This window comes from Pyrus communis, chromosome 5 (genome assembly GCF_041283825.1).
Source record: "Pyrus communis isolate YQ-2024b chromosome 5, ASM4128382v1, whole genome shotgun sequence".
NCBI classification, from domain to species: Eukaryota; Viridiplantae; Streptophyta; class Magnoliopsida; order Rosales; family Rosaceae; genus Pyrus; species Pyrus communis.
In genome coordinates this window covers 2,902,866-2,914,865 of record NC_142569.1, presented here as the reverse complement: position 1 = coordinate 2,914,865, position 12,000 = coordinate 2,902,866, and the positions used below count along the sequence as shown (strand labels likewise).

Sequence of the window (12,000 nt, the reverse complement as noted above, 5' to 3'; positions counted from 1 at the left end):
CTATAAACTTACTAATCTAATTTGGTTTCAGAGTTGTCCTAATCGACAACTCTATCGAAGTTTCTGTCCCTGAATTGTTTCAACCCCCTAAACAATCTTACCGTGAACGGTAAAGCAGGGTAGTTTGTATTAATTATATTTCACGTCACGCAGTGGTCGGACTTGGAGAAAGGTGACCAAGTCGTCGGACCTGCTTAGTCCTTGTAGGGTAAGAAGTTTGACTTTATGGAGCGCCCAAATTGCTAATTGACCAATATTTTCAAAGATAATCTCAAGGGCGGTTGAATGCAGTTTGACCGTTTATTGATTTGTTTAGAAGTGTTTTTAAAATTACTAAAATGATCAGAGGTCTGCTGTCCTTAAATTAGTGTTTTTAAATCACGAAAACCAGTTATAACGCTGTTAAGTTTGGGGTTAAAGTTAAGGACATGTCAAAATGTTAGAAAAGAGACACTAATTTAGGGACTGCAGACCTTTGGCCAACTAAAAGCTCTTGTAGTGAAAATATTTTTAGAATCAATTTTTAAGGAAAATGCAAGTGAATGTAAAAAAAAAACATAAAATACTTTCTACAAGAAACATATAACTAGTATTTTTAATTATTTTAAAAACAGGTTCAAAATAAAGACTCCCAATTAACGGGCATACGAAGAAAACATAACCTTTTGCAAAATATACACGACGACCAGAATCCGACATCTTTTCGCATTTGCTTTACCGCCGACTCCGACGCTCAGTGCTGACCACAAAAATTCCCACAATTAATTACCCTTAATTAATATTTAAACCTGAAAAAAATGATTAAAGCTGTAAACATGGTCAGCACTCAGCAGTCTCCGTCCAACGTCTGTAGAAATTATGACAAAAACACAAATAATGTATCATGTGTTTTTATGTAACTGATAAGAAAGTTTATTTTTTAAACTATTAGCTTTTCAAAACATATATCTATAATAACATATAATAAATCATCTCATATACGGATGACACTGAAAATTTCCTCTAATGTCTGATGCTTCCTCATGGAGTCATTCTTACGAAAAAGTCAAATTATCCACAACTTATTATTTATTTATTTATCTGCTTTCAGACTCTCAATATATCTAAATATTTTAGCTTTTATATAAATATATATATATAAGCCCTTCTATTTATATGTGCTTCCAGCTTTCTTCCTCCTCAAATCTCTCTCCGTCTCTCATTCTCTCTTGGTATTTTGGTGCAGAGATCAAACTTCAATAATATCTCACAGAAAGAGAAACCAAGTCAAGTAATTCACAAATCAAACATGTTCTAAAAATTTGTACTTTTTCTATCAGAAATTTGAAATTTAAAATCAATCAAAGAGCTTAGCTTTAGCACCTGATCGAATCGAATCGAACAGATTTGAGTCGAGTCGAATCCGTCTTCAATGGACTCCGAGTTCTGGACCTCCCGCCTCGCCGCCGCCAAACGCCAGTACACGATGCAGCACCACCACCAGAGCTCCCACTTCGGTCCGTACGCCCCTCTTCCTCCTCTGTTCTTGTTTTTCATTTCTGATCTCTATTTACTATTTCTTTTTCTTTTATTTTTTTGTTAATTCTGTGGAAAATTTTAAAAATTATAGATCGGTTAAGCATCGATGATTTCGAGGTAGAAGACGAGGTCCGACCCGACTTCCCGTGCCCGTATTGCTACGAGGACTTCGACATCGCGTCCTTGTGTTCCCACCTCGAGGACGAGCACTCCTGCGAATCTAAAGTCACCGTACGTTCTTACTTATTGTCTTTTTTTTTTTTTGTTCGATTTAGTTTTTGTCGCATCAAGTTTTATGATTTGGTTCCTCCGGAGGACATGGCTATGATCTTTGTCTTTTGTGTCGGCCAAATGTTATTACCCAATTTGGAATTCTGTGATTGACTTTTCGATTCATCAAACGTGGCATGTAACTACATAACTGCTAAAATATCGTACCGTTTTCCTTTTTGGGAAATAAAGAAGAAAGAGAGGGCTATGAGTTCACCAAATTATCGTTCTTTTTTACCTGAAATGTTTGAAAGGATTCATACCATGGTGAAATGAATTGAATTTTGTTTTTGTTTTCGGTTAATTGCACGAGGAGTAAATACAACCAAAAAATTCCGAAATCAGCTAAATCGGGTGCATCTTGTATGCAAGCATATGATTCATGTTTTAGATGAGGAACGTGTGACATAACTGATTTTCGCACTCTCTTTTTGTCACTCTGCACCGCTATCCTTTTTTTCTTTCACTTTGCATTGATAAATCGAGGGAGAATCAGGGGATATAAATAAAGGGAGGAGTGGCGAATGAGAAAACAGCGGTGGTGGAAATCCCTTGATGAAATATTTGATAGACCCTTTCATAGACTGAAATTTGTGTGACGTATTTTGTATAAGAGGGCTAAAGCAGTTGATTGTTGCTTGCTTTTCTTCATAAGACTGAAACAAATGCATTTCCGGGTTTGTAAAACGCGTAGGGAAATAGGAAATCCATTCTAACTATTGTTGATGCTCGAGCAATCTCAAATATTTTGCGGCAAGTAAAACATGGATTGTCTTTGTAATATAAGTTGCAAAATTTATCAACCGGACTGTATTGCATACTTGTAACTTTCGCCCCTTATTTCTTATCCCTGAAATTGATGTCAGATGAGACTAACTAGTTTTCTGGTTTTCATCTATATTTTATTTTTTACTTCAGTCGATATTTCATGCAAGAAAGACGTGTTTTTACTTCTTTTGCAGATTTGTCCCATTTGCTCCGTTAAAGTTTCACGGGATATGTTAAGTCATATCACACTGCAGCATGGACAATTGTTCAAGATATCCTTTAAACTGGAAAATTTAGTAACTTGGAATTCTTGATAACATATCTATGTACAAAAGCTTGATTGCCCTTTTAGTTTCCTTGACTGAATACCACTTGCAGAGACGTCGCAGATTGCGTAGAGTTGCTATTCCCAACACTCAGGCACTGTCTCTCCTTGGCCGGGATCTTCGTGAGGCTCATCTCCAGGTGCTTCTAGGGAGCGGTGGATATCGATCAGAAAATGCTAATGTGTCTAATGCAGCGGCAACCGATCCATTCTTGTCATCACTTATTTTGAATTTCCCCGCTTCAGGAGCAGATGAAATTTCAAAATCTGTGGTAACCACTACTGAGGACACTTCCGCAAAGAATGCGGTGCCATCACATATTTGGAAATCAAGGTACTGTTTCATGTTTATCACAAACTGGTTTTAATTGACATCATCTTTCAATAGCCATTTAATTGTTCGAATATGGTGCATGACATGGTTCTCGTCGTCACACTACGGTTTGAATGCTGATTATCACCTAGTTGCTACCTTCCAATGTATAGCGTAAGTTTATTATTTCATGTACGTGGTTATTTCTTTCTTCCTAAAACTCGTTCTGCATGATATGAGTGCATCAAAATTATAGGTAGATAAAATCACCAACCTTGGTTGTACAGTATTGCCAACTTTTGTTTGGGTGGGTAGGGTGTTCAAGCCTCTTCAAGGTGTAAATATTACTGACCAAGGTAGTGCCAAGTCGACGCCTTGGTTTGAGTTTTGTGTGTTAATACAGGGATTCTCCTTCTGATGCAAGCAAATATTCTACTTTAAATGAATCTAAACTGTGGGGAGGGGGATTGAACTTGGGTGCATATGGGGTAGCACATTTGCTCTAGACAAAGCGACTACGCCCACGTATGCTGGGGTTCATGATTAGTGTAACCAAATCACTCAATTTATATGCATTTCTTAGTTCACCTAAAGGTGTAAACAATGATAATGAATCAGGGGCTAATGTAATCAGAACTGTTGATGGTGAAGAGGATTATCCGATGATGCCCATCTTTCCGGATTTTGCATGTGCAAGGGCCTATAATGCTGTTCTTTGAATCTGAAATATCTCTCTCTTCTCTCTTTCTCCATTTCTCTCTGTCTGTCTTTTGCAGTTTTGATCCTTCCTTGAGTTATGAAGAGCGGGAGAAAAGGATTCGACAAGCTACTGGAAGAGCTGGTTTCGTGCAAGATCTGTTCATCTCAACACTGTTAGGTGACTGATTGGAGACAGTAAGTTGTATCTACGATAATAAAAATGATCAGTTATTCAAAATCTTGTTAGGGGGCACTTATCGGGCGGGTTTCTAATGGTTTTACCTTCTTAAACAACCGAATATGTGCCTCGAATGAGATTAGCTATGAGTTTTTTATCAGAATAACCTATCTTTATCTTTAGCACCTTTTCTTCGAGAATGTAATGCGTTCTGAAGTCACGTTCGTTGTTTTAGTTAATGGAGAAGATTAATTTATGATAGTTTTCGGCTTTGTACATATAAACGGGTGAATGTTAAGTTTTCAGCAGATCAATTCAATCCTAAAGAACAATGAAGCTTTTCAATTCATTCTGTTGTTGAATTTAATATCATTGTTCCGGATATGTTCTTTTGGCCGGAAGATTTGTGAACAAAGCTACATAAGGGATGAAACAACGTTAGATGTGGATTATTAACCAACTAATTTTTATTGGTCAGATAGGTGACGTGGTCGATTAGATTATTGGTTGGGATAGAGAAATGGATAACACAAAAGGATGATGACTTTGGCATGCAAAATCCGATTAAAAATCATGAGTTATATCACATAATTCTTTATGAAAAAGTATTTAGAGTTCACAAGATTTTTCTGTTGACATTTTGGAAAATATCGTAAATCATTTGGGAACAACCTCCAAACATCCCTTCATTTCAGCACTGAAGCAAAAACCCTAAACCCTAATTTCACCCCCACTTCTGTATCCTACTATAAGCTTTTGGGAACAACCTCCAAACCTCCGAATTTGTTGCTGTGGGCAGGGGAAATCCATGCCCACATGATCAGATTCGGAAATGTCGGTTTTTTGGGCACGCCCGGAAACTGGTTGACGAAAGTCCTGAACCAGATTTGGTTTCTTGGTCTGCTTTGATATCTGGGTATGCCCAAAATGGGTTTGGAAAAGAGTCCCTTTCGGCGTTTTTTGAGATGCACTCGTTGGGAATTTAAGTGCAATGAGTATACATTTCCGAACGTCCTTAAGGCGTGCTCTATTACTATAGATTTGGGACTCGGAAAGCAGGTTCACGCGGTTGCAAATACTTTGGTTGTAATGTATGCAAAGTGCGGGGAGTTTGGAGATTCTAGGAGGCTGTCTGATGCCATTCCAGAACGGAACGTTGTTTCGTGGAATGCATTGTTTTCGTGTTATGTGCAGAGTGATTTTCATGGAGAAGCAATGGATTTGTTTCAGGAAATGGTTCTAAGCGGAGTAAGACCTAACGAGTACAGTCTATCTAGTATAATAAACGCATGCACTGGGCTCGGGGATGGCAGCCGCGGAAGGAAAATTCATGGATATATGGTAAAGCTTGGGTACCAATCCGACCCATTCTCAGCAAATGCGCTTGTTGACATGTATGCAAAAGTCAAAAGTCTTGAAGATGCAGTAAGAGTTTTTGAGAAAATCGCACAGCCCGATATTGTTTCCTGGAATGCTGTTATTGCTGGCTGTGTTCTTCACAGGTACCATGATCGGGCTCTAAAATTTTTTAGGCAAATGAAAGGGTCAGGAATCCGTCCAAATATGTTCACATTGTCGAGTGCACTGAAAGCCTGTGCCGGCCTGGGGTCCAAGAAATTGGGTAAGCAGTTGCACTCTTTCTTGATAAAGATGGATACAGAATCAGATTCATTTGTCAATGTTGGACTGATAGATATGTATTGCAAGTGTGAGATGATGAGCAATGCAAGGGTTCTTTTTGATATGGTGCCGAAGAAGGACATGATTGCATGGAATGCTGTGATCTCAGGACATTCACAGAATGGGGAAGATATATAAGCCGTATTCCTCCAAACCACGGCGAGCGTGCAGGCCATTGACGTTTGTGAAAAAGTTCATTCACTTTCTGTCAAAATAGGTTTTGAGTCGGATATGTCTGTTATAAATAGCCTTCTTGATACATATGGAAAATGCGGCACAGTAGAAGAAGCGGCAAGAATTTTTAAAGAATGCCCAATTGAGGATGTGGTGGCTTTGACATCGATGATCACAGCCTATTCGCAATATGAACAAGGAGAAGAAGCTCTAAAACTCTACTTGCAAATGCTGGAGAGGGAAAACAAACCCAATTCATTTGTATGCAGCTCTCTTCTGAATGCTTGTGCAAATTTGTCTGCATACGAGCAAGGGAAACAGATCCACGTTCGCATTCTCAAGTTTGGATTCATGTCCGATGCTTTTGCAGGGAACTCTCTTGCTAACATGTATGCAAAATGTGGAAGCATAGAAGATGCAGATCGTGCTTTCACTGAGGTACCTGAGAGAGGAATAGTTTCATGGTCTGCAATGATTGGAGGACTCGCTCAACACGGGCATGGAAGAGAGGCCCTCAACTTATTCACTCAGATGCTCAAGGATGGTGTTTCCACCAATCATATTACTTTAGTAAGTGTCCTCTGTGCCTACAATCACGCAGGTTTGGTAATGGAAGCCAAAAAGTATTTTGAGTCCATGACAGAGATGTCTGGAGTTGTGCCGAGGCAAGAGCATTATGCTTGCATGATTGATCTCCTTGGCAGAGCAGGGAAGATAAATGAGGCAACGGAGCTTGTCAACACACAATGCCATTTCAAGCGAACGCTTCTGTTTGGGGGGCACTTCTTGGTGCTGCGAGAATCCATAAAAATGTTCAGCTTGGCCAGCGCGCTGCTGAAATGCTCTTAGTTCTTGAGCCCGAGAAACCTGGTACTCACGTACTTCTTGCAAACATTTACGCATCAGCAGGCATGTGGGGTAATGTGGGGAAAATGAGAAAACTTATGAAAGATGGCCAGGTAAAGAAGGAACCTGGGATGAGTTGGATTGAGGTCAGAGACCGGGTACATACATTTATAGTAGGAGATAGAAGCCATTCAAGAAGTGATGAAGTTTATGCGAAACTCGATGAACTTTTCGACCTAATGTACAAAGCCGGCTATGTTCCAAGGTGGAGATGGACCTCCATGACGTGGAACAAGGCGAAAAGCAGCGGCTTCTGTGCTACCACAGCGAGAAGCTTGCAGTGGCTTTCGCGTTGATTGCCACTCCGCCGGGAGCTCCCGTCAGGGTGAAGAAGAATCTAAGAGTATGTGTGGACTGCCATGCAGCGCTAAAGTTCGTCTGTAAGATTGTTTCGAGGGAGAATATTGTGAGGGACGTCAACAGATTCCATCATTTCAAAGATGGTTCATACTCTTGGGGGGATTATTGGTGATTTTTGTGGAATTATGTTACAATTTTGTATGCCTATTAAAGTGTAATTTTTAATAAATTAGTTGATATTATTTTTTATTTGAAAAAAAAAGAGTTTATTCTTAAAAACCTTAAAACTAAAGCATTCAACAAGAACGCCACTATGACAGTATCACAAATCAATCATGTAATGCAAGTGAGAAAGTTAAAAATGGCGCTAATATATTAACTTGTAGTACCGACAAAGTGGCATCACAGATATCGGTAAATTTATCTCATACGGTAACCATGATGGAGGAAAAATAGTTATTTAATTCTCACAAAAGAATCACATTGGCAAATCAGTTTGGATTTGAACCATACGGAATCAAGTTCCAAATCAATTTTAAGAATGGATAATTTACAAGGTATAACATTTACAACAAAAGTATGTGTTCCTTCCCCATTTTGGTTTCTTACAACATCGTAGAATCCTCTGACATTATTGTCAATAACGAATACTTCACTCTCACTGAGATTCGCCCACCCTCTACACAGAGCTTGGCTCCGGTGACCACCCAATATCCTGGCGAGTCCTCGGGACCTCTTAACATTTCCTTGGTATCAACAAACGTCGCCATTTTTGGTGCCTTGCTTGGTAAAGGTGGCCCTCTGGGGTAAACTGCTGAATTCAAATCCACTTTTATTGGCGTCACAGGCGGATTCAATGCAGTACTGAACCTTGTGCTGATCAAGGTCGAGATGAATCCTGATTTTCGAGAAGAGCTTGAGGGTCCTTCCCACTCTGATCTACGGAGTTTTGCAGATGCCACTGTTGAAAATCCAAGCCTCAGGAACAAAACTTTCCTCATTCCGACAGACTTGGCTTCAAACCATGCCTTCGTCACAATTGAAGCGGAATCATCAATACAGGCCCCATTGTACTGTACTGGGGCAGTGCATACATGTGAAAATATGCTCCACTTGACAGGTTCAAAGTAGCGTCGTTCCTCTGGCTCATCAATTGGATCATAACTGTGATCGTCTGAGAGTTGGAGATTATTGGGAAGAGTAGAAAGGTGCTGGAGATGGATTGCCAGATGGTCACTTTTCTTACCTTCAAGATACAAACGCATTCCTGTCACTGGTCGATTTCCAGTATCAACCTGAAAATTGTAAAATTAGAAACCACAATCCAAAGGCGATAGCTTGAGTAATAGGATCAATGAAAATGTGAACAATTTTCCAGCACATTTCAACTCATTTCATGTTTTGCGAATCGAGGTAAAGAATAGTGCATCTTTCAACTCATCGACACAACAATTTTCCAGTTTTAAGGAATTTCTTAAAGAGTTCATCGCTTGATAAAACATATAAAATTAAAAGTCTTCAAAGAACAAGGAATTCCCAACATGCTATCAGCAGCTACTCTGTCAATATTTTACATCACAAGATATTTACCTTCATAGTGTTAACGTATAGCTTTGGGCCCATAAAGGTGAACTGAAGTGATGGGGATACTTGTTTTCTGTGCCTGAGACCGAGAGGCAGATCGCCATACACTGGAGCCCATTGACGTGGTAACTGAAATTCCAAAAATTGATGGAGTTCCTCTATTGGCGGTTTGTCTGCAAGGTTTATCATAGAAACATGAGTGTTTTCAAACTTTTTTATGGGAGAATAATTTAGCTACTGGGATCGTACATCTAAGGTAGAGATTCACTGCATGACTTAGAAATCCAATTCCTTGGACACCACCCAACAGAGAGGTTATGGGCACGAAGGACATCGATATGACATTAGGTGACTCTGATACGGTTGAAAGCCACTTGTTATGACTTTGACCACTATCAACACCTCCCCTTCGAACACAAACAGTAACTGTACCCTGCATTATTGAAAAATATAGATATCTTCATCCATCCAATGCAGGTTGATTGTTTCACATTCAATGAATTTGTGAAACAAGTGCTAAAATGGACACCAAAAGGCTTACATCATTCCTTTGTGTGATGATAGGTGACCTTATTAAGGGTGCATACGTTCTTCGAACATCCCAGTGCATAGAATCGTCATGCTGAAACAACGAACATAAAGTTAAAATTAAAATAAGTCACTTCATCAATTTCCACAACTTCCACTTTCATAATTTCGTACCAAGATAAAACAGAAGCGCATAAGATTCTAAGAAAAAGAGGCAAGGATATACAATTCAAAATTCGGCCTACCTTCGTTTTTCCTGATAAATCATTGGACTCCGATCCAGTTCCATCCTCAGAAAACCTCTCGTCCGCTAATTGCTTTAACAATTCCTGCACTTCTGTGGGATGAAGATTTGAATTGTGTAACTGCTTTATGTGAACTACATCCTTTCCACCCATCCTCACCCCAACAACAATATGAGTACCGTATTTGTCAATGAACCTGGAATTCAAATTCTTAAACATCAGCGCAGAGTGGCACAGAACTGTTGTACAAACCTTAGCTGGAAAATCTACATAAATAACTGTCCAGCAAAGGGAACGATATACATTCTGCTTTTACACGTCTATGGTATTTAATTTGTATATAGTTTCAAGTGCCTAACTCAACAAAACTTTTATGTGCATTCAACAATGGAAGAATATGTGAAAGAGCATTAACACGCAAAAATTCAGCAGAAGCCATCACTAAAGGTATTGGAGAATTGAGCTATCCGATAAAGAAATGAAATCTTACGCAGCAAGGGCAGCAGGGTCCCATGTAGAGGGCACTTCCTGTCTCACATGCTCGGCTAGCTTTACATGGGATCTCGCTAGCTCAATGTTATACAGAGTTATCAACCAACCATCAAAAGCAAGAGCTTTTACGGGAGCTGCATCCTTCTGCCAGCAGCCAGTGAATCCAAACATAGCATTAAACACACCGGACGGAATTTTGCCCGATAGAGACAGCTCCTTGTTGCAGTGCTCTGACATCTGGGAATACAAACAATGCAGAGATTGTTAGCAGAAAACAAAGCCTTTGGCTGTCTCGTTTTGTGCCTCCCATACCTCTTATTCTGCTTCTGGTTTCGTGTTGAACGAAATTCTACCGTTGCTATTATAAAAATTTAAAATTTAAATTCTAAAAAATCGATCTTCTCCAATTCTTCATCACCAACCAGTCACAAAACCAACCACAATCAAAACCCAGAAACCACTTCGCGCCAAAAAAACGAAAAGCAGACGAATTTCCTTTCCCAAGAAAGGAAAAAACAGTACCTGATTAAACGAAACGACGTCGGAGCGCAACCTGGTGCGTTCGCCTTTATCGCACCTGATGGAGGTGGAGACGTCGGGCACGACGGGCCCGCCAGGGACGACTAGGTCGCGGGTCCGGGTCGGGTCAAGGTCGACGAGCATGGGCTTGCACGCGGTGAGCCGGATGTCGTTGCAGAGATCATACCCGGACCCGATCATCGCGACGGCCTTCTGGGCGGCGGATTTGGGGTCGGAGCGAGGCGCATTGAGAGCCATCGATTTGGGAGCAAACCCAATCGGACGGCGAATAAGTGGGTGGATACAGGGATCGAGGTTTGGGGAGTGTTGAAGAGTTCTGATAGATTGAGGCGACGACCCATTGGAGTCTCCGGTTTTGAGGTTTCAACGATGTGAGAGAAAGAGACTCAGACAAAGTTGATTTCTTTGTTTAATTTAATTAAAAAATTAAACCAAATTAACAACTAATTAATCAAAAAAGTTTGGATATTTGCATTGATTGCTGAAAGCGATTCTCCGCCTTGGATGGGTTTTGCGGAGGAGGCCTGGATTTTGAATTGGGAGGACTCCGCCGGAAAGACGCAAGTGGGAACGCAGATACTTGGAAGGCGGCTGGGGTTGGCGGCTTCTTCCTCCTCATTTCGCGTGGCGCCACGCGTCGACGTCTCTGCTTTCGTGCATTGTTGTTTTACCTTTTTGTCCGTGGGTATTCCCTACGGCGTCGACCAAGAAAAATGAGTTGTTTGTATACTGAATTGGGCTGGACTTTCAAGTGATAACTGATCCTTTCCACTAGGTTTCCATTTTTACATGACAATATATAACTATCGAATTCGGGATTTCGAGTGTAAGAGTGAATACATAATTACGAACTTTTCATATATTGCTGACTAATTTATATTTGATGCTACAACTCATAGCCATCTTTAAGATATCGGGGGCCTTGGGTGCGAAATTTATAAAATGGCCCCGTCTGAAAAGAGTTTGCCAAAAAAAGTAGGACAATGTATGGACGTTAGAAAACATTAACTTAAATTAAAAAAAAAACTTTATGACTCGTTGATTGTAAATTTATAAACATTAAATAATAAGTAAAAAGAGTTACAGACATAACCTTTACTAAATAATCAAAAGCAGTCTAATCTTAAACAACCAAACAATAATATATAGCATTATTATATAATAAAATTGAAAAAACAATAATTTTTTACGATATTGTTATTGGCACTTTAAATTTCTCCTCGTGCATTCTAGTATTTTAAAGTGCTAATAATAATAGACGTAATTTTTTAAATGTGTAACATTACTATATATAAATTTTAGATGGCAGAATTATTTGAAGCCATTTTAAATTTGAAGTTCAGTGGGATTGCACCTTTCGCTCCATCCAAATGAGAAATTTTTAGTTGTGATGGAAATACAGATGGTACACCACTTGTTTTTATGTAAGTGGTGGAAAATTTTATTTTTTAAGTTATTAACTTGTTAACACACATATCTC

General features: G+C 39.5%; 2 protein-coding genes and 1 pseudogene across 3 annotated transcripts; 2 read left to right on the top strand and 1 right to left on the bottom strand.

The window, feature by feature from the left end:
- Positions 1-1,102: 1,102 nt before the first annotated feature.
- Positions 1,103-4,420, top strand: LOC137725611 (protein DEHYDRATION-INDUCED 19). 2 transcript variants are annotated; one of them, XM_068464359.2, is made up of 5 exons: positions 1,103-1,496; positions 1,610-1,749; positions 2,751-2,828; positions 2,929-3,215; positions 3,971-4,420. In XM_068464359.2, the coding sequence occupies exons 1-5, from the start codon at positions 1,412-1,414 to the stop codon at positions 4,077-4,079; spliced, it is 699 nt and encodes a 232-aa protein (XP_068320460.2). In that variant the 5' UTR covers positions 1,103-1,411; the 3' UTR covers positions 4,080-4,420. The 2 variants fall into 2 exon arrangements, with proteins under 2 accessions (XP_068320460.2, XP_088549894.1); XM_088693768.1 differs by lacking the exon at positions 2,751-2,828 and having other exon boundaries at positions 1,159-1,496; positions 2,935-3,215.
- A 224-nt stretch (positions 4,421-4,644) lies between these two features.
- Positions 4,645-7,385, top strand: LOC137722393 (pentatricopeptide repeat-containing protein At3g57430, chloroplastic pseudogene; annotated as a pseudogene).
- A 188-nt stretch (positions 7,386-7,573) lies between these two features.
- Positions 7,574-11,250, bottom strand: LOC137725813 (MACPF domain-containing protein NSL1-like). The gene is made up of 7 exons (XM_068464608.2): positions 10,503-11,250; positions 9,979-10,217; positions 9,489-9,684; positions 9,257-9,337; positions 8,965-9,148; positions 8,722-8,888; positions 7,574-8,426 (listed from the first exon to the last, which is right to left on the bottom strand). The coding sequence occupies exons 1-7, from the start codon at positions 10,755-10,757 to the stop codon at positions 7,737-7,739; spliced, it is 1,812 nt and encodes a 603-aa protein (XP_068320709.2). The 5' UTR covers positions 10,758-11,250; the 3' UTR covers positions 7,574-7,736.
- Positions 11,251-12,000: the final 750 nt, after the last annotated feature.